The sequence below is a fragment of the Accipiter gentilis genome, chromosome 10 (genome assembly GCF_929443795.1).
Source record: "Accipiter gentilis chromosome 10, bAccGen1.1, whole genome shotgun sequence".
Lineage (NCBI taxonomy): Eukaryota > Metazoa > Chordata > Aves > Accipitriformes > Accipitridae > Astur > Astur gentilis.
Window position 1 is genome coordinate 18,676,194 of NC_064889.1, and position 22,479 is coordinate 18,698,672.

Sequence of the window (22,479 nt, forward strand, 5' to 3'; positions counted from 1 at the left end):
CTACTAGAAAGAAGAAACTTTTGCAATGCTTAGAATACTTTTGCAATGCTTAGAATAAACCCTTTGAAACAAAGATACAAACGCAGGCAGCCAGGCAGAAAAGCAGCACTGAAAATGTGTCCTGCAACAGAACTGCCACTTGATGGCAGTGCACAGCATCGATCTTTGCACAGAACAATTAATCACAGTTTATTTTATTTTCCACTTCAGCACAATATGGAATTGCTTTACTGAGCAAGGCAGAGGATGAGCATTTGCAGAGACACCGCATGCAGCACAACCTTCAGAAGCAGACAGGAGGCACTGCAGATAGAATGCAGGAGATTTGAGAGGTTGTTTGAAAACATCATACCTTCATCACATCAACTTCTTCATAACCACTACTCTCACATCAGCTTTGCTGTCAGAACTGCCTCTAGTCTAACAAAATGACTGTCAGCACTTTGCTACAGAAAATAAAGCAGGGACATGTATCCTGAGGAATGAGATGGGAAATTTGTGTGGTCATTCTAAAGCTAACATAAGAATATTTATGAACTCTCTCTATAAATAACATTCACAGAGGAAGAGTAGTTGAAGAGTGTTTTCATCCTCTTAAACACCAAGTCCTGATCTCTGTTGCTCATTCCTCCTGAGAGGAGGGGAGGCAACACTGTCAGCCAACACTGAGGATGGGACACAATCTCTTAATGTCCTTCCAGATATTAATCAGCCCATCAGCTACTGCAAGAAATAAAGAAACATAAATTCAGAGCCCAAGACATACACATCATTCCACTTCGTGTTAATAAAACCCTTAGTGTGACAATACAAGGATTCCTTTTGCAGTTTCAGAAAACAGGCTGAAGCAATTTAATAGCTCCCCAAAAGAGGAGATCTTTGTCTCCCTGCTTTCCCACCCCTCTATCCCATACCAGCTCCAGCATCTTTCTCCTGGAAGTCATATTATTTAAAGTTCACATGTAATGCTGCAAAGGGGTGGTGAGTCAAGGGCAGAATTTCAGGCAAGTGCTCCAGACTAAGGTAGACCAATTACTGTTTACCAGCACATTCATACTCACAAAACAGGATCACAGAAGAAAAGATCAAATAGATAATTATGGGAGGAGGGCTTTGAACGCAAATCACCAGCATTTTTAGTTTCAGATAACATGGAAGAAGGGTTGAGAAAGGGCCACTGAACTGCAGTTTAATCAATGGCTTGTTCTGGACGAAGGTGATGCTGATGGGCAGGTGGACTCTTCTGACTTCTCCAGCCAAAGCTGCTTTCAGTAAATGCACAGAAGTGACCATTTCACAAGGAGTCCTACACTAACATTGCACAGGTCTCACGAGCTAGCAAACACCTCACTTAAGAGGAGCAAGCCAAGCAAACAGCCTCACGAAAACCAAACTGCAACCCAAAGTCTTCACTTAGGTACCCAGGAACTGAGAAGCAGCAGGTAGCTTGCCAGAGGATGGTGCAGAGGTCAGGTGGCAGCTGCCAGGCACCCATTTCAACAGAAGGGATAGCTTCTTGTGTGATGTAGACCAGAATTTGGGAAGTGGAGGATGAAAAGAATCTGGATCAAGGACTTAAGTGACAAAAACTTAAAAGATGAGGTTGAGCACCATTTAGCAAGGAAACTATTTTGCCTGCAGAATAAAAGCAGAACCAGACAAGTTGCAATGTGCTCCTGTGAAAAAATCAGTTTATTCAGGCGCCCCAACTGACTTTCTTAAAACCAACCAAGAAGCAGGTTCTTCCACAAGCAACACAAGCAAATATTTTATTTGTAAAAGGTTCTCAGAGGCCTTCTACTCATTCATAATTCAAAGACATTTTGAAGGCAGGGCAGAAAACTTGTTTGTCATTAAGAAGAAATCAAATACCCAACAAATAAAAGACAAGAAGTTTATCAGATCCTCTCACCACAGAGCTGAACTAAACATCAAGGCTGATTCTCCTCTTGCCTAAGGACCTTGAGAGAAAGTAAGACAGGGCTTCTGTATAGTGATTTTCATGAGATATTCACACATCAAAAGCATGCGAAGTATGTTATACTTTTTCTGCTGGACTGATCTCAGATATTCAGGCATCCCAGTGGCCTTTGTCACCATACATGCCACTAAGCAAACAAATTCAGCGTTAGTAGAAGAGTAACTAAAGCACAGCTGCCAACCTTATGACAACATTTTACTGTAGGTTTATAAAGGTATTTCATTTTGTCCTTTTGTCCCTTTGGTAGAGACTTCTGAAGATCATTAATTATCTAGAACACAATAGTGCACAAGTCACAACTGAGATGGTTTCAGCCACGGTAACAAGCTGGCTGCCAGGCAGGCATGCCTGCACAACACCTCGCTGCACTCACGGACACAGGGAAGTACAGCACTTGGGACATGCACTGCTACCACAAGCCTCAAGCTCTCCGTACTGTGAACTTTCTTCTTTAATCCTTTAATATTTATTCAAAAGAGGTTTTTTTCTTAAAACATGAATGTCAGAGGTTATCACAATTGCTTTTCTCAGGAATACATAGTGCACTTCAGTAGGGCATCAATTGGTGTGAAATATGCAAGTGGGAGAAAAATATTACCAGCATTATCCTTTTCCTCCCATTTTAGACTAAAGCAGGACACACTGGGAAATCTACAGTAGTAGTTCATTCATTAAAAGAAGAGAGAACCTACTGCACCCCAAACCCAGGTTATACTAGGAGAGAGTCAATGCATTCTTTCTGAGGCTTTTGAAGTTCATACTTCATTAAGTTGCATGACATTTTGGCTTGGAAGTGGGAGCTCTCATCTCTATCAAAACTCTCCTCGAGAAACTCTGCAGGTTACACAGCTCATAAGTGGCAGTTTATACACAAGACTCCATCCACAGACCTGATTAAAGACCAAAGTCAACGGGAGCATTTTTATCAATTAAGTGTTTGCCCTCCCATGCAATCAACAGTTATGACACATTTGGGTTTGTCACTCCAAATAACGTGGGCACACCTTAGACAAACCATGCAGAGGAGGAGTGCTGTGATTTAAAACAAGTTTGCTCCTCTTAATCAAAAAGGAAAAAGGAAAAAAGTTTGCAGCAATACATCATCCTTCTCCAGCTGCTAATCTTTTCCATTTCACACCCACTGATCATTATCACCATGAATAAACATTCCCGTCTTAAAGGCAGATCCAAGGTTGTAGCCTTGGTAGTAATCAAGAGATGACACTTAATGCTTCCCAACTTGTCCCCTGCATGTCACCCTATTCCTTTCCCAACACATTCATACCCAATACTGGTCTCAGGTTGTTGTTCTAAAGAAAAAAAATCCAACATTGATTTCAGAGTGGCAGGAGATGGGACTGGGTTAGAAGAACAATCAATAATACTACAAAGATCCTATAGCTAGCAGAGGCTGAAATCAGATGCTATGCAGGTCACTTTTGAAGTAAGATCTTTCAGGACATTCTATGCAGCTGAAGGCTCAACCTTGATAATTCATGCACGTGCACTCTATATTTATTAAAGTTTGGTTAGAAATAAGGATACAGCTTGTGATCCTTGATTCTTTTGTAATTAAATCTCCTGCTGAACTGTCATGGTTTAACCCCAGCCAGCAACTAAGCACCACACAGCCGCTCGCTCACTCCCCACCCACCGTGGGAGGAAGAGAATTGGAAGGGTAAAGTGAGCAAACTCATGGGTTGAGACAAGAACAGTTTAGTCATTTAACAATAATAAAAAATTGTAATGAAAAGGAAAATATCAAAGAAAGAGAAATAAAACCCAAAGAAAGACAAGTGATACAAATGAAAATAATTGCTCACCACCAACCATCACCATGCCCAGCCAGTCCCTGAGCAGCGGTCCCCTAACCAACCCTCCCCCTAGTTTTATTGCTCAGCATGATGTCATATGGTCTGGAATATCCCTTGGGTCAGTTGGGGTCAGCTGTCCCAGCTATGTCCCCTCCCAAATTCTTGTGCCCCCATCCCCAGTCTCCTCACTGGTGGGGTGGGGTGAGAAGCAGAAAAGACCTTGGCTCTGTGTGAGCACTGCTCAGCAGTAAGGAAAACATCTCTGTTATCAGCATTGTTTCCAGCACAAATCCAAAACTTAGCCCCATGCTAGCTACTATGAAGGAAATTAACCCTACCCCAGCCAAAACCAGCACATGAATACTCTGCTAGCCTCTCAATTAATGATAACATCTATAAAAAGATTAACACTTCACCTTTACAAAGGTCCTTCCCATTTTCTTTCTTTTGCCTGGATGTTACCAACAGTTGAGTTCAAGCTGACTAACTTAAATTATTTAATTTATAAACAGAGAACTTAATGAATCACAATAAAAAAGGTCACTTAATAATAAACCTCCATTGTTTAGAGCATTGTTAATCCCTTTTTCCCCCTATCTGCATACTCCTTGTTGATCTGGATATTCCAATAACACATTGACAATGACTAGGAAGTACCTTACAATACTGAAGTTGAGATTTTGACTTTTGTTGGTAGAGAGATACAACTTTTATAAATAGGTGACGATTAGTGAGTCCATTGCAAGTATTTAACAAAAACAAACAAAACTGAGTCTCCTGACTTTCCTCCTCCCATCAACCAGACTTCTATAACACTCCCATTCCACCCCAGCCCTGGCAGCAAATGGAACAATTTGGTCCTTCAGCTTTGAGACCCTGGGCTTCCCCAGCACAAAGCCCCAGGCAGATCAGAAAGAAGTAAGGTTTGAAACACTGTCCTTCATCCACTATGCTGTGCCCAATGAAAGTGCCCATATAGATGGGACAGCACTGAAATACAAGAAGGATGCGGGTAAAGCCAGTTTCGGATTTAATCCAGTATCTATATATTAATAGAGATGTCCTTGATTACAGTCTGAGGCAGGCAACCAAAGGACTGTCCAGCCACACAGACTTTTTTTGTACATCCTGCAGTAAAATGCACCTGAAGAAATCAATGTGTCTTAAGGACCTTGTAGTACAGAGCCCCTTTTCCACAGAATATCCACAGCTCCACCAAAGACTATATAAAGCACGATCCATGTCATCACACACTGGGAAGAATACAACCCATGAGAACAGCAGCAACAGAAATCAGATACACTGAACCCAGCCAAGTGACAGTTGCTTTTTGTAACTGTGACCCATGCTAGTGAAAAAGCTGGGAGATAAAGCTCATTCTCTATTAAAACCCTCCCCACGCTATGCTGATTATGGCTCTGGAGACCACATCTGCCTTAAAGTCAAGCTTGTATCACAAACTAAGACCACTGCTGTAATATGGAGAACTCAAACCATCGTCACAGTTATGTGGACCACGGAAGACCTTGTCAATAAATTCTCCACTCTACTACTCCACTTCTTCAGAACATCACTGCTGGCAGCAAGACAGCAGCTCATGTTAGTACCCCATGGAGACGCCTGAGGAAGGAGGAAGTGGGTTTGAACATTTCAAATTCACACCACCGGCTACAAAGTAACACTGCCTTATATAAAGGCAATTACATGTTGATGGTGGTACAGACGGGATAGCTGCTTGACCTACAGCCTATTTACGCACCAGCATTAATGGTATCGCACCATGGTGAACATTCCCCGTGCTATATTGAGGAATGTTTCGCTGCCCTATCTCTCCTGGCACGAGCTCCTCTGCCCCATGACTGCAACGCTGTGAACAGCACCAAGCTCTGGGGCCAGGACAGCTCATTAAACGGCATTAAGGGCAGGTAACGAACAGCTCTGGGTGTGAGATACAATGCTCCTGGGGGGACCAACTGAACGAGCCAGGGGCCATCTGTTTGCAGAGGAAAGGCTGAGCTCTTGTCCCAGCCCAAACCTGCAGGAATATAATGCTTAGCTCCGGTTCCTGGCAACCTCATTAACCAGTGAGCAATCGGGCAACACTTAAATGGGACAGACTTCTTTAATCACAAAAACATGACACTCATTATTATTACAGGATGTGTTTTCCACCTTATCTCTTCGTCTTTCACTTACGAAGGCCAGTAGCTTCATCATTACAGGCTGTAGGACCTCCCAGTGGCCACAAGCTCTGCAGAGGCAGGACAGCTGATTTTTACAGAAGTAGCAAATAAAAGTCTAATCAGCCAAAAGAAGGTTATCAAGAAGAATGCAGGAGATGGTCTTTTCTCTGTTTATGTACACTGACTTAATAACGCAAGAATCTTTCTCTCTCTTTTAGCGTGTATGTGGAAGTACCATCTTTTCCACCACCCACGAAACTTTGGTCCCAAGTACACCAGACATCTCAGGTTCCCAAAACACTTTTCATAATGGTAAGGTATTAATCTGGGCAACCCGGTAATTATCAGAGAGGATAAAATGTGCTTTAGCTCTCTAATCGGCTTCCAGGAACTGAACTGGAGACATGATTATTTACTTTCTCCTCCTAAAAGAAGCTCAGTAATGCCAATTATGATAAAAACAACTACCAATGGAGCTTTCAGGATGAAACTCATGCAAGATTTAAAAAAATAATAAACAAAATTAAGTAATCTTGAATCTAAACTATTGACTTAAAAGAAGGACATAAAGGATCCAATCAATGCAAAGGTATCAAGAACAAAAGCGTGAAATTTGGGGGAAGCCATTTTTCCTGAGAGTAGACAAATGTAGGGAGATCCCCTGACATGTCTGTATTGCCTGTTATTTCCAGTCGTTTACTTCACAGAGGTGAAATTCTTTATGGAGAAATTCACAGGATACTGTTCTCAATTATTTGAAAACGAGCTCAACACAAGCATGTATGCAGAAAACGAAGTTGATATCACTTTGAAGAAGGAACCTGGTGAGGTTTGGCATTCACTTACCAATGGCCAGGCCACAAGACTGTTGTGTCTGCCTTTAGAAGAATAAAAATACCAGGAAGACACATTTTTCTTTATGATCTGCTCACACCTAAACACTCTCAGATGAGATGAGCTGTCAATTAACAACACGTGGAAAACAAAACTGATCTTAAAATGTACAAAGCACACAGGAAGATTAAATACAGAATTTTCAAGGTCCTTGAGTTTCTCTTTTTGCACACACACCCTCCGTCCCCACACCTCTTCCTTAAGCTACCAAAATTTGTCTGTTTTGAAAGGCAGCTGATTGCTTATACACCTGGCCAGGAGAGGAGGAGGAAGAGAGAAAAGGGAGTCACTGATATATTAATAGTTGTCATCAACTTATTTGCATTGCAAAGAAACACTATACTGAGTACCACATAATCATTATTTTACACTGGGTTACATATGACCTCAGCCCAGTCCTCCTCACTATCACATGGGGATGAGGAGTTTTAAGTATACCACTCCAGCATTACATATTAAATACAAACCCACTCAAAATGGTGGGAAAATAAACTGAGTCAGAAGATAAGACTAGGAAAACAAAGCCTCAAGATTAGTTAAGTCATACACTGTTCAAAAGACAGAATACTTTCATCCTGCTTTCTACTGTTCATGTGTTTCTACTGTAGCATCTACATCATATATTCGCACAGAAGTTTCATTCTCTTTTAATGTGTCCTAAGTTTAAATTAAGTTTCTTCAAAATCAAGGTGCATTCAGTAGACTTGTGATTTAACAAAATTCAGGCAACACTTAGTTTCAAAACACAGAATACGGTGGTGTACTCCAGGAAAGTCATTCTCCCAAAGTCAGATCACACTACGCAGTGTTTTAATCTTGCTTCAAACACAAGACTTAGTACAGTAAGTAGAGAATAAATTCCAATACAAACTTCCAGCTAGTAATTAATAGTAGGCAAAATTTAAAAGCTTCCATGGCATTAAAGGTCAATATGATCCATTATCTATAACACACAACACTTTCTAAGATACAGGTCTATCACCAGCCCTCATCATTTGTCCTTCCTTCCCCTTAAAAGCCACATTTGCAAGCAGTTTTCCCTTCAAATTTTCCATCCTTGCATCCAGCTCTACCCTTGTTAGTGAGGTCTGTGGGTATGACCATAGCACAGGAAGGCTTCATCAGCTAACCCTGCTCTGAACATGGCAAGGCAATATGGAAAGTAAATGGTTACAAGCCTGGCTGGCAGCTTTGGCACAAATTTAACACACATGCATACACCCCCACAAATCCAGGTCTAATTTGACAGTCCCCATGTTCTGCAACAAAGCTGCTATTCAAGAGCAAGAGGAAGCTTGTTCCTTATTAATGTTGCCATCGAGGTTACAAGCTTCCAGGAGGCTGACGTAAACCATTCCCTGCTGCAGCAGTCGCAGCACAGCCCAGCCGTTCACTGCTTCCAGTTCCTCCCTGCCCCATTTAAAACTCCAACCAGAAAAATATTATCACAGTAGGCAAACACCACACACTGGGTTGCCCTGTTTTCCACACAAGCGATTTCTTCTTACAGCCTCTCAACACATCAAGTCACAAGAGCACAGCCATGCACTCCAGCACACTTTTGAGAGGAAAAAATAAAAGCAAGGGGATGCCTGCATGGTGACACCATTACAGGTCTCAAAACTTCTTTAAAATTGCCTGCTGGAAAAACAGAGGAGCTCTATGACTTACCTGAGCATTACCACTGAACATTTGCAACTGAATTAATAGAAATAACATATTTGGGGAACAAAGACAAGAGGAGCAGCGTCTCCAAAAAAGGTGGTGGGAAGCATTTTATGTGAATACTAGGAGAGGAAAAAACTGTTTAAGTTTTGTACTCACATATAATGGAGCTTGCTGTGGATTAAGTTTCATGACCTCAGAACACTGAAACAAAAAAGAAAAGACAAGTTTAAGGTATTTTTCATAAAATTTTAGGTACTGCTTCATAAGCTGCTTTAGCACCCATACATTACTTTTTCCAATAGTCACTTTTACACAATGATTTTCTATTTTCTCTCTTTCGGCTAAACAAGAATCTGTCAATTTTATTTTTTTTTATTTACGTTCACATTAAGCAAAGACAACTCTCAAATGCTTGGTAGAGCAAAGCACTCCTCATGTGAGCCACCGGCGATGTTGGCAATGAGGACGTCCCAAGTGAAATTCATTTCTTCACATCCATCTCAGTTCATCTTTCCTCCTAGCAACCCTCACTTCATATCTGCTTTTTATGACAATTATCAATCCTTAACTGCTATCTGTCCACCAATTCCCCCACTCCCACCCAAAAAATGTTTGTAAAGATTTGCAGCTCTCTCTGCTGCTGGAAAAGAGCAATTACTCTGTCAAATACTACCTTGCCCAAGTTAATTTGGTGCCATTTTTCCCCCTTCCACTGGATTGTTTGTTCAAGAAACTTTTCAAAACTACATAAAAATTAAACTATCAAAAACGCTCCTTGAAAAACTGAGGGAAAGCTTCCAGAATAGATGATGCTCAGGATTCTGCATCAGTAATTTTCATAGCCAAAAACTACCATTATTCATCCTACCAAGGTGATTTTAGTCAAGGAACTTTCCTTTTTCAGGTTTGCCACTAGAATTTCTGTATAACCTGGTGAAAGTTATTTGTATTGAGCTTCGAATCAGTTGAGCCAGAATTTCACTTGCATTTGTTTCTCCATTGCAGCAGAAAATACTCGCCCTGAACAAAAGCTGTAAGTTTTCGTTTCATGTGTGTATTAAGAGGTCCAGGATCCTAAGATGAAGGAATGCAAAACAATTAAAAATGGAATTTCTGCTGTTGCTCATGTCTGCAGTACTGTTAATGCTCTGTAAATACTTCAAACCCTTTTTTAAAAAGAGACGAAATACCACTCTGCTTTTCACACAAAAAACACAGGATCTTGTTCATTCTTCATTCCTTTCCAAATCCCACAGCTTGCCTTTAGTGAGACAGAAACTAAACCACAGCCTAAGTTTTCTTAGCTGATTCCAGCTATCCTTGCTCCCTCACATGCTCTCCTTATTTTACAAAGAAGCATTTTTGTATCGGTTGCTTTAAAATGCCTGAGCTACCTGCCAAGATTGCTCATCAAACAGTCCCTCTGCAAAAGGTCCTCCAAGGCAGCCAGTGGACAGACAAGTATTTTGCAATAGTTTTAAATCTACTTCAATTCATACCTATTTTCAGCCTCAAGATTCCCCTTCCAACAGCATGAATGCCTCAAAATACTTATGCTTGGTAGTTTTCACTGTATTTTCAGCTCTTACAAAGACTTAGTCATGAAAATAGGGGACTAGTGGCACTAGCTATCATGTGGGCAGGTGAGCTCCAACAACTGCTCTGCAAGCAATCCTCACTTGTGCCCCACACCACGCTCCCGCTACTCCAGTCCTACTGAGGCCTCAAAAAAAAGAAAAGGAGAAACAAAAAACGCATAAACCCTGCCAATCTCCCTCATGACCTACCAGACCCTCCCTCTCCTATTCTGAACCTGGGCATCTTGAACAGGGGTACCAAAACAATATCCAGCCAAAAGTGCTTATTGTATCTTATGAAAATTAAATCTTGGTTAGAAAAAATCCTTTTTATGTCCACTTCACATTTGGATTTTTATAGTCTTATTGCAACGGACCAATTCCCCCAGGAAGCAAAATTAAAACCTGTAGTCTAACACAGCAATTTGGTAGTATTTGGATATGACTTGTAAAAAAATATTACAGTACAGAATCAAAACAGTTGTGTCTCAGATGATAATGTTTAAATGGAGTTAATATAAGGCATCATTTTCTCACCACATCTTTTCAAGTCTTGGCAAGTAACTGAACAACTTTGCTTTTTCCTGATAAAACATACAATGTGATATACCTTCAAAGACAAAGAAACTATACTTTCGCATTTACATCAACTACTAGGATTACTCCTTATCCCCAAAATTCAGACATCATTCTATACTAGCAATATTTCTACTGGCCTTCTATAGAATAAGGTGCAAGTTAAAGGATGCCACATGAAAAACTCAGGAAAACAGAACATGATAGGTTTGTATTTGCCCAAGACACCACAGGCAATACAATATTCTACTCAAGTTTCTCTTCACTCCCAAATAATTATTTGTTAAAATTTTTATCACCTATTTCAGTTTCTTGGTAGTTTGCTCTGAGGAAAGGAAGTTATTCTAAAGCACTCAAATATATTCCTCTCTCCTTTGTTATTTAACAGCTTTACCTCTTTCCCTATCATGGTTCACAGGTATGTTATTGTTACTCTTGCCATTACACACAACAACTTCTGTGATCTGAAAGCGAATTACATCTACATTTGCTCAAAAAGCAAATCCAACAAGCACACACTCATGGAGGTCACAACTGGATTTCAACCACAGCTGTTTACTTTGCTTCAGCAAATGCACAGGGCACCAGCCAGCTTCCCAGACATGGTAGAGTATTCTCACCACTGCCTCATCCCTCCTGTTCCACTTTGTTTGCTCTACCCAGTCATCAAGCCAACACTTTCTAAAAAGTCTCATCCAAAGCTTTAGGAAATAAGGAGGAAGGCCCTAAGTGCAAGCCTGGGGCATGCACCTAATCCCAAAAAGCAGTAGCAGGACTTAGACAGTTTTATTTTTCCCTCCCTGATGTAGTTTTGAGAAGCTGGGAGGAGGAAGAATCAGGTACCTAAGCTGGAACTTTTGTCTCCTTTTTTATTGACTACTTCATTGGTGCTTTAGCCTACCTTTTTCAGCAAAACCATGGGGGGGACCTGTATTACACCAAAATTAATGCTTTTTTCTGTGACATTAGGGTTGCAATGCCATAGTACTGATCAGCTGTGAGCCCCCTCCCTCCTTTCATGATTTTTGTACAAGATGCCATTCTAGCACCTGCCACCAACACCCATCACACCTTTATAAAAAGGAGAAACCACAGGTCACGTGCTCCATCACAAGGTCTGCTCTGCTAGGTTTATCCAAAGTGAGAAGCTGTCATGTTACACATCACACCTGATACACTCAAGACATTTTAGCTGAAAGTCCCAACATGCGAACACTGCCCAAGCTCCTTTGATGAAGTTTGTCATCAGTCCTTCTTTATGAGAAGACAGTATCAGTATTAGTAAGAATGTTCCTTTTAAGACCATTGGTGGAAACCAGTAAAAAGAGCTTTCCTAAGCTGTCTAGCTCAAACAGGCTGCACTGAAGTTACTAAAGATCTGTATGAAACATCAGCTGCAGAAGAGCATGTCCTCAACAGAGCATTTAGGCTCCTGTAATTCAAGGAATAAAGTGAGATGGCATCCTCTGATCTTTGCCATCCAACAGAAGTGCAGACCATTTTGTCCTGTTCCATCACCTTCCTGGCAGATGTGCGATAGCAGCTGAGTAAAAAGAAATGAGAAAGAGGAGAAAGACATAGACAGATCAGGAAAGGATGGGTTGGCATTAAAAACTCCCACTGAGTAACGTCTTTCTCTGGTAGAGCTGGTTTTGGCTGCAATGAAAGTGCCACAAGTCACAGAGTCCAAAACAAGTAAATAATTGATGTGTAAGGAAGGGAGAATATTGACACTTCTCATCAAGGAAAAAAGGGGAGGCCTGTGAGTTCAAACTCATGACTAGTTTTTGTTGGGTTTTTTTGGCAAGAGAAGTACACAGCAGCAGCAGTGAAATAAGGTGACACTGCTGAACACTTGCTCTTGTCAGACAAGAAAACAAAAATCCTGGAAATACTTCCTGCAGGAGGATTCCCCCCCCCCCCCCCCCCATCTTACTAGTTAGCCCTTACATCAGTAACTTAAAATGATTTCTCATTTCATAATGCACGTCACTCCAATTTTTCAAAGTATGCAAACTTAGTTTGCACGGAGACAGGCAGGTTTGGAAGATGTTTTATTTTATCTTGCTAGGAAGTGCTTTGGCAAAAACATGTGAAAAACTGAGTGACAGATAAGCCTGAATGACTACTCTGCATCAGCAAAGGACTAAATTTAGTTTTCTAGACAATTCTCCAACCAGTGGGTAGGCAGGGAGCAGCCTCTGAAGAACTTTAAAAAATTTTAATACAGTAAGAAAAGGGAGAACAAAAGACAGACCATACTGGTCATAAACAAATCAAGATTCATAAGGACTCTAATATAGCTAATTAGCAAGCTGGACTACTTTAAGTGTAAAAATAAGGAATAAAAAAAAAGGGGGGGGGGGGGGAGGGGGGGGAGAGAAAAAAGTTAAACTGTGTTTTCTGCTATATTAGAGGAGCACATCCCTCAAGTTGATGCCTGCTCTGAGCCCCAGAAAGCAATTTCTATCTTTTTGGACAGGTAGCACTTGCTCTATCAGATGCAGTAGACTGCAGTGAGAATACCTGGCTGCCTTGAAAGCCAAACTAACAAGAACAGGCAAATATAAATCCCACCTCCCCTGCCCAGCTCCTACCCAGCAAAAGTAGTCATGCCCTCATGGCAGCCAGCAGATTCTGCTCCAGTAGCAATTGCCTGTACTTAAAATATTCATATTATTTCCTGAAAATAGCTGAATCTTCTGAATTTCAATGTCTAGGAGTTTTATCACACACTCTATAGCTATCCAGACACTTATCTTGCAATGCTTCTGGAATTGTATTAGGTTTTCCCCCTTAGAATAACACAGTGAAATCCCTTGCGTTTGCAAATTTGAAAGTAGGACATGAAATAAAAGTCCATACTCAAGCTCTTAAAAGCAACAGTGGTTTTAGACATTATAAAGATGTGCATAGGTCAGTAAAATCAAAAGCTACGGAAGCCTTCTCAAAATGGGAAGGACACCCTTCTGCTCTGTTAAGTGTTAAAGAATTAATACAGTGAGTTGTATTTAAGTCTCTTCTAGAGAACATCAGTGTTATTTTGCACAAAAATTCATGGAAGAGTACAAATGACTGTGCTTGATTTCTGTGGGTATGGTAACATCTGACAGGGAAAGAAAGAAAGAAAAAAAAAAAAAAAAAAGGCATTTATTTGCTTTATTGTGGTTCCCAAAACCTCAGCCAGGATCAGGGCTCCATTGGTTACGTGCTGTAAAAATGTCAATGCAAACAGAGTTTCTGCCCTGAAGAGTTTACAAACAAGCACAGGCAGTGGGAAGGGATACAAATACCAAGTGCCTAAGCAATAAATCCTCTCCATCCCCTACTCCCAGCTACCATTTAATTTAACCTTAATTAGTTGGCTTATTTCTTCTAGGCATCCCAGACAAAGTATACCTTGAGGACAAACCTGAAAGCGAGGCCAATGGTCCTCCAGATCAACCCAGCCCGCGCACAAGCAGTAACGCTGAAGGTCTTTGAACACCACGTAGCTAGGAGCTGCCAAAATGGCTTTTCAATTTTCTCATCACACCCTGTTCAGGCTTGCTCTTTTTGGCAGTAGGCTTACATCAAATGCCGGTTTCACCACCCAGCTTCTGCATGCTTCCGAGCATCCGCTCCTGGCTGCTTGGCTCCATGAACCATACAAGGAGATTATATAAGAAAGAAAACATCATGCCACTCTTAAGACCTTAACCTCAGAGTAGTCTGTTTAGGGATTATTTTTTTATTCTTTTTTTTTAATCAGGAGAGAGAGCTACATGATGGACAGAAACAACAACAGTCACTCTCGCCTCCAACGACCGACCAAAACTGCAACAAGCAAGAGGACGAGGGGCATTTAATCCATGTGGTATGTCTGGGAAAGCCTACCTACCCCTTTCCCTCATGCACTAAATACACTTCAGTTTTAAGTGTTTGAGTTTTTTCAAGCTTTTCAAGTTCAGTTTTAAGGGTTTTTTTAGGTAAACTTCAGTTTTTAGATGTACTTTTTAGACATAAAGTTTAAGTGTTGCTGAACCTTACCTGAATCGCAGGACTTGACCTTTTTTTTTTTTTTTTTTTTTTTCATTTTCGCAATAATCTGTACTTGCAAAGCTTTAACCATGCACTCCCAGCTGTACAAAAAACCCAATCTTAGCCATAAAGAGCTTGCGGTTGTAGGCAGGAAAGAACAGCCAAAAACCACATGAAGAATCTGATGAAGTTACAGATCTCATGGAAAGCATTTGAATAGATAAGCAGAAACGCAGAGAAAGGAAGATGGCTTTCCAGCTGTAAGGGGGACTGCATCACCAAGCTAGAAGGCAAAGGAGGATTTTTTATTATTTTTTAAAATGTAATAAAATTTACTTTGTACAAAAACAAAACAAAAAAATCCTTTAACACTGGTTTGTAAGTACTTCAGTCCTTGAAATGACTAAACTTTGTGACTTCAATGCTCTGGACTAACACTTCACCAGGTAGTCCAAACTACATATATCCCATAGAAATTAGAGAAGAACTCTTTATGCTCATTATCTGTAAGAGAGCAAGCCATAAACAGAATTTCTTTTGTACTGTAACATTGCCATCAATAAATATACCCATGGTGGGACAACCTGCCTTATAGCCAATCCTCAGATACTCACCCTTTAGAAAAACAACCCATAAGCTGTGAAAGAGTTTAAAGAAAGCCAGGGATCTCCCACAAGCACACATTCACTCTCCTTGCCGGGATGCATTGCTTCCTTCTATATGGCTGCACTACAAAAATAAAAACAAGCTTCCAAAACCATGACACTTCTCATTCAACAAAGCACAGTGTCCTCAAGGGCATTCCCCCACACCCTGGTTTTACAAAATGTTAATTTATGAAGTGCTTAGAAATATCAAGAGGTTTGGGTTTCAGGCCCTACAGCGCTCCTCCTCTAAACTACGCAAGATAAATAAAGATGTGGAAACAGCAAGTGGGGGGACCAGAGAGGAGACCAACTGGCCCTATACAGATTAATTCCTGCCGAAGCCACAAATTTCATGCAAAGAGAACTAAAATAGCAACATCTCACAAGTTTGTTGTTCTCCCTTAGTGTCAAGGGAATTACTGAGCTGGAATATTACCCTTTTCTTATGAGTAGTATATGACATTACTGTATTGTATTACCCATCACCAGTCTCCTTACTTTTTTGTTATAACACAATTATTTGAAAAAATGCCCTTCTTGGTTTGGGGGTTTGATCCCCCCACACACACACACCTGTAGCAAAAAGACTGAAAATGGAAAGAAACAATGAATTAGGGGGGGTTTTATTACTTATATTTTCTTGTTTGGTGTTTTTCCTGGGTATCCTCCTACAAAGTTTGGACCTGCAATAACTTATTCTCACCCTGTGGTGCTGGGTGAGACACAGGTTTGCTCACACACTTTGTCCCACAAGCTTCATTCATACCGAAAGAATGCCAGAACTCACCATCATAAAATGAGTGATGACACCAAGCTGTGTGGTGCGGTCGACATGCTGGAGGGAAGGGATGCCATCCAGAGGGACCTTGACAGGCTTGAGACATGGGCCTGTGCAAACATCATGAAGTTCAAGAAGGGCAAGTGCAAGGTCCTGCACATGGGTCAGGACAATCCCAAGCACAAATACAGGCTGGGCAGAGAATGGATTGAGAGCAGCCCTGAGGAGAGGGACTTAGAGGTATTAGGGGATGAAAAACTGAATATGACCCAGCAATGTGTCCTCACAGCCCAGAAAGCCAGTCGCATTCTGGGCTGCATCAAAAGAAGTGTGGCCAGCAGGTCGAGGGAGGTGATTGTCCCCCTCTACTCTGCTCTTGTGGGACTCCACCTGGAGTACTGCCTTCAGCTCTGGGGCCCCCAACATAAGAAAGACATGGAACTACTTGAGAGGGTCCAGAGGAGGGTCACAAAGATGATCAGAGGGCTGGAGCACCTCTCCTATGAGGACAGGCTGAGAGAGTCAGGGTTGTTCAGCCTGGAGAAGAGAAGGTTCTGGGGAGACCTTATAGCAGCCTTCCAGTACCTAAAGGGGGCCTACAGGAAAGATGGGGAGGGACTTTTTATCAGGGAGTGTAGTGATAGGACAAGGGGTAATGGCTTTAAACTGAAAGATGGCAGATGTACATTAGATGTAAGGAAGAAATTCTTCACTATGAGGGTGGTGAGGCAGTGGAACAGGTTGCCCAGAGAAGTTGTGGATGCCCCATCCCTGGAAGTGTTCAAGGCCAGGCTGGATAGGGCTTTGAGCAACCTGGTCTAGCATCCCTGCCTATTGCAGGGAGGTTGGAACTAGATGATCTTTAAGGTCCCTTCCAACCAGAACCATTTTATGATTCTATGATTCTAATTGGTATATTAATGCCCCCTCCTTAAAATCCCTGTGAAAGGAGACTAAAAAAAATCCAGGACAAAACCTACAAACAGCTTTGGCAGGAGGAATAAACCCATAACCCAGTTCTTCAACAACATGCATAGAGAAATTTGTATAAATACAGTAGCTGCAATTGCAGTGACTAAAATAAACTTTCCGACAGAAAATGAGCATATATCCTTTCAGGCACTGTACTACTAAATGGAGAACAACCTTCCCCATAGCTATACTAATGTATGATTTTGTATATCTGGTCAGAAATAGGAGGCTGAAGGAATTAGAAGTAACCCATCCCAAGTTTATTTTGCAGACACATGGGAAAGTAATACCACGAACAAAAGCTATCGACTGTGGAAAGGAGTGGACGTGAGGAAACAAGAAACCACACTTCAAACTTGTGGCAGCAAACAAGTTACCAGGATACTGCAGCGTTGCATTGACTATCACAACCGAGTTTAGAACTGAAAGAATCCCCAGATATTTGTGTACAGTCATCTGAATGTATATAACTTGCTGAAGGTTATGTTATGTCACTAAACTGATTGCTTAAAAATATATATATCCCTCACACAGCACTTCCACAGGTGATCCTGCTTCCCAGCTGCGTCCTGTCTGCAAACAAAACCATATGCTGCCATTCAATTACAAATACACAGGAGTTTCTTTTGGCTGCAAGGGATGGAAAGGAGGTTTAATGGTGTTTTGTGTTGGCTTGGCTCTACCATCACTCTCCTCCAAAGGCATGGAGGTAACCCAGCAAGCCACCCTCAGGAAAACCAGATGCACACAGATTGCTTTCACAGCAAGAAAAGGAAAAGAAACTTTGTGACAGCCTTCTCCCCATAGAAGAAATTGAAAAAGAACACATTTAATTGCAAAATCAGCCTAAAATCCTTTTTTTTTTTTTCTTTTAACAGTGTTGGAAACCTCAGTAGAGCAGCCTTCACATACAACAGCCCACCAAACAGAAGTCAGTGAGTTGCTACAGCTGAACAACTTGCAGGTTATGCTGCAGCAGAGGGGCCAGGAGCCTAGCTGCAACACAAGCTAACAGAGCATCACTCATTTAATTGACTGATGATTTAATAAAATGCTCTGGATACAGATTAACTCGCTTTGCTTAATGTAGCTCAGCTTCCTGGCAGCAGGAACTGGCCCAGCGCTGTTCCAGGCCTGGGAGCTGGAATGCCCAGAAGCTACATCCACTGCTGCTCTGGGGTCACCCACGCTCCAGTCAAGCCCCCAGCCATGCCACTTCCCTTCCCCAAATTTATCCTATTATCCTTCCCAAAATAATGAAGCTTAACATAAAGCTAAGGTACAGGCAAGCATATACACACACACGCATAAAAAAATAAGCTTAAGCTTTTTCCGTGCTATAGTAAGTCTCTTACCCAGCTCTGCCAGCCCTGTCTTACTCCAGAGATGAATACCTAGCCAAATACCCTTAGTCTCAGGACTAAGTTTCTTCTTTTGCACCATCTCAACCTCATAATTGTCAAAAAAGCATTTAATGGATTACTTAATTCCTACCCAAAGCCTGGAAAGAGATGAAGCAGTGTAGGGTTAATAAAAGCAGCACCATTCCCCATGCCTAGCAGAGGAAAGCAGCAATCTCTCTCAAATGTGCACACCTGGTTTCCCTGCTCCCATCTCTTCACTCATTAGTAAATATAAAAAACCACCTCACAAAACTCAGATAACAGCAGCTATCCCTCTACAGTCCATATGCCCAATTTCAAAGAAAGATACTGTAGAAGTTGGAAAAACAGAGAGTAAAAGGATTATTAGCTAGCTCTAATTATACAAACTGATCTCATCCTCTTCTCATAAGCCTCTTTCCTGTGTCCGGAATCTATTTGTGCAACATAAAGGCCAGCCTTTTGTAAATGTCCAAGGGTCATCAACACAGGGTGATTAATTTCCCATTTTACAATACACACATATTGTCAACAAATTCACTTGTAATAAGATATAACCCTGCCCTCACTTGTCAATTTTTTCCTTTAAAATATTACAAATGTCAAACAATATTTAAGATACCAATTTGTAACAACATTTCAAAAGAAGCTATCATGCTGCTATACTAATAAATAAAAATCACAGACCACATCTTCAGTTCAAGTAGCTACATCCTAATAAAGTTAAGAACTAACAGCCAACTTTAATTAAAGTGCAGCGTGTACACAAAAGCACACGTATGTTTATACTCAAATTAAGTCCTCCAACAGGTTCTGGGGCAGCTGTTTCATGTATGCACGAGACTTTCATCTCAGGCTCAAATACTGACTTCCAGAAATCCTTAGCAGACATTCTAGATGCCTCTTCAAATGAGTAAAATCCAGTTTATACCTTCCAATATACTTTTGTCATTTGAATACACATTATAGCAGCAAACTGTGGGGAAGCTCTCAATGATAACTAGCTCACTTTTCTAAGAGTGATTATTGACTTTGGGTGTTTAACTAGGAAATTCTTGAAAAGCCCCTATTTCTCCCACATAGGCAGTGGGAGAAAGCAAAGCTTCTAACTATTGATTCAAACAACTCTTGTTGTTTGTGTCCTAAAAACAGCCTTCTCCACCTTACTATTCTCCTCACTTTCAGGGCTGTGTTGTTTTAGGAACTGCGTTGAGCAATGATGGTTTCAGCAAAAGAACCAATAACCTGAAGCCCTAGAGCTGAGTGATAAAGCCCTGATTCTCTCTGTGCCCCCTAAGCCACAGCATTTGCACTGCATTCCCAAAAATGCAGGCTTGGAGTAGAAAACAATACACGAGGCCCAAAGGAACACACACGTTTTTTATGCTGACAAATATTATTAAATACTTCCTAGCATTTGTGAGCCAGGTAGTTATCCAACATATATTTTCATAAATGCATGCACCAGGCTTAACTGCTAAAGCCACAGGCGGAGTTGGAAAAACTGGCATCAAGACCAAGATCCAAGGGACGCCTCCACTCTCATTTCAGTCAGAGCAGCTTCGGTGCCTAATGTTTTAATGTGCTTTTCCTCTCTGAAGAATACATCAGGCTCACTTTTCCCTTTAGGCTCCCTTCTGCAAATGCCCCTGCTCTGCAGCTCTAGGCATCATAGACTTACTCAGGGAAAGCCTGGTTGGCACTTTTTTCCAGAAGAGGAAAGCTTCATCAGGAACTTCAGGCTTCCTAGTGGAGAACTTGTACTAACTCCACCCCCTGTGGCACAGCACAACCACATCTGCTACTGCAAAATTGTTTCTTCTCAAGTGCTCCTTTTCTTTCAACTCACAAAACTATGGGAAAACATTCTCCCCTAACAAATATTTTAGGTAATCACAGAACATGTTCATTTTACTGGAGCATCCCTTCTCGAGGCACGACAGTCTCAAAAAATGCACATCATTCACCTAGCAAGTGCAATGATGGAGTCACTTGGTACTGCATCCCCAGAGAGGAAAAATTAGAGCTGCAGCTCTGTTCCCAGGACAGTGTATTACCCTACACATCCAGGGAATGGCCCACAGAAAGTAAAACCCTAAGCAACAGAAAGTATTATACCTCTAAATTTGACAAGAGAGAATACTCATTCAAATATGAATTTTAAATTAATTAAAGCATCAATAATAAAAATCCAGATAGGCACAGTTTCTTCCCAATTCCACTACCCCACCTTCTGGGTTCGAGCCTTTCTGCAGCTAGCTCATACTCAAAAAAGCAAACTTTGCAGAGACACCCCACTTTGCACCTGAAATCATTTCTTTTCTTCAACTGCCTTTACAAAGCAGCCTTTCAGACTGATCCCTCAGGAATCGAACAGGTTAAGTGCCTACAGGTCCCAGCCTCCCCAGTAAATCATTTATTACCCCAGCTCAGGGACAAGCAGCTATGCAGAACTGAGAGCCCACGCTGTGCAGCTGTTTGCCAGCCAGGCAACTCTCTGCAATTATGTTATAACACAGGATTAAGCTTGGGGAGTTGAAATACGTCCCTTTATTACTGGGGTTTGTGGCTTTTTTGTTTTTTTGGTGTTTTTTTTTTTTTTTTTCAAGTTATGTAGCTATTTTAAATGTTGCAGAGCTCATTAACACGAAGTTCATTAAGCAGTAACTACTGTATGAATGAAATGAAAAGATTATCATTATAAGCACAATTATGGAAATACTAGACCAGCAGGCAGAAAAAGGAAAAGGTATGAGAATGCTGCTCCTACACTCCTGTTTAGCCTTTTCTTTCCAGATCCTCCGGAGCAGGCACACCCAGAAATCAGACACGATGCAGAGGCTAGTTCCCAGGCAGGAGGTCACGTAAGAAGAAGCTTTCACTGCCTATGCTGGGCCTCCCCAGAGATTTCTCTGCTGCTGCTGTGCAAGAAGTCTTCCCCTTGGTTACCCCCAGGAAGGGTCTGGCACCTTCCTCAGCAGCAAGCACTGCTTGCTGCAAGCTCACCATGCTCCAGAAATTAGCAGCAAGAAACTATATGACAAATCAAGCTACAAATTGCTTCTCTTACATGGCAAATGGTGTCATGCATTCCTTCTTTAAACACACATTTGGCTAACGAGCATCAACATTCATGATGAACTTGGAGACCAGCTCTCCACCAGCCACTTACTCATTCCCGATTAAGCAGGTTTCATTCATAATTTTGCCGAAGACTTCACTTCTTTGTCAAGCTCTGAAAATAGGTATAATTCCCCTGCCCAACTCCACTGAAAAAAGGAAATCCAAATAATTACAGTAAATACTTGTTTCTCTACAGTAATGGCAGTTTATGATTAACCCACCCAGCTGTTGGTACAGCTCAGTAATGCCAAATGATTTGGGCCCAGTATCATTAAGGCACTAGTCTTCTCAGGCAAGACCATGGAAAATGTGAGACACTGCAGAAGGTAAACAGGTTAAGGACAGTGGGAGGAGAAAAGAGGCAGCTTGCGGTGGTTTTCTTCCCTCCCTCAACAGAGCTCAAACATGGCAAGCTCCCATTTGCAAGCAAGACTCTCACAGTTTCTTTGCTTCAGGCTAACAGTTTTTGCAAATTCAAGTCTTTTTGGAGAGAATGGGTGTAACACCATGAGTCAGAACAGCTACCGTCAGTATTGCAATAACCATATATTCGCTTTTAGGTCAGATTCATCCCCTGATCTGGTTCACCACACCAAGAAGCTGGTGTTAACAGAAAAACAAACCCAGAAGCCTCAACACCACAACCACTCCAGGACAGACAGATGGCTGCTGTGCCGACTGGGAGGCACGTCTGACCAGCAGCTGGCAGGACCTGAGCTCTGATCCTGACTGGCTCCCATGGAAATCCTGAAGCTGTAACCATGTGCCTGCCCCAGGGACACGAAAGTCGTATCTTGAAATAATAGCGGAAAAACAGCTGATGCTCTTAAGTGCTATTTTACACCATGGTATATGGTTGATGCA

The 22,479-nt window shown here is 41.5% G+C and overlaps 1 protein-coding gene across 1 annotated transcript in view; it reads right to left on the reverse strand.

Annotated features, from left to right (window-relative positions):
- Positions 1-22,479, reverse strand: part of LOC126043745 (A-kinase anchor protein 13-like) — a 130,494-nt gene that overhangs the window by 55,631 nt on the left and 52,384 nt on the right. The window contains exon 4 of the mRNA XM_049812579.1: positions 8,697-8,741. Within this exon, the coding sequence (XP_049668536.1) occupies positions 8,697-8,729 (33 nt within the window). The 5' untranslated portion in view covers positions 8,730-8,741. The remainder of the gene's footprint in view (positions 1-8,696; positions 8,742-22,479) is intronic.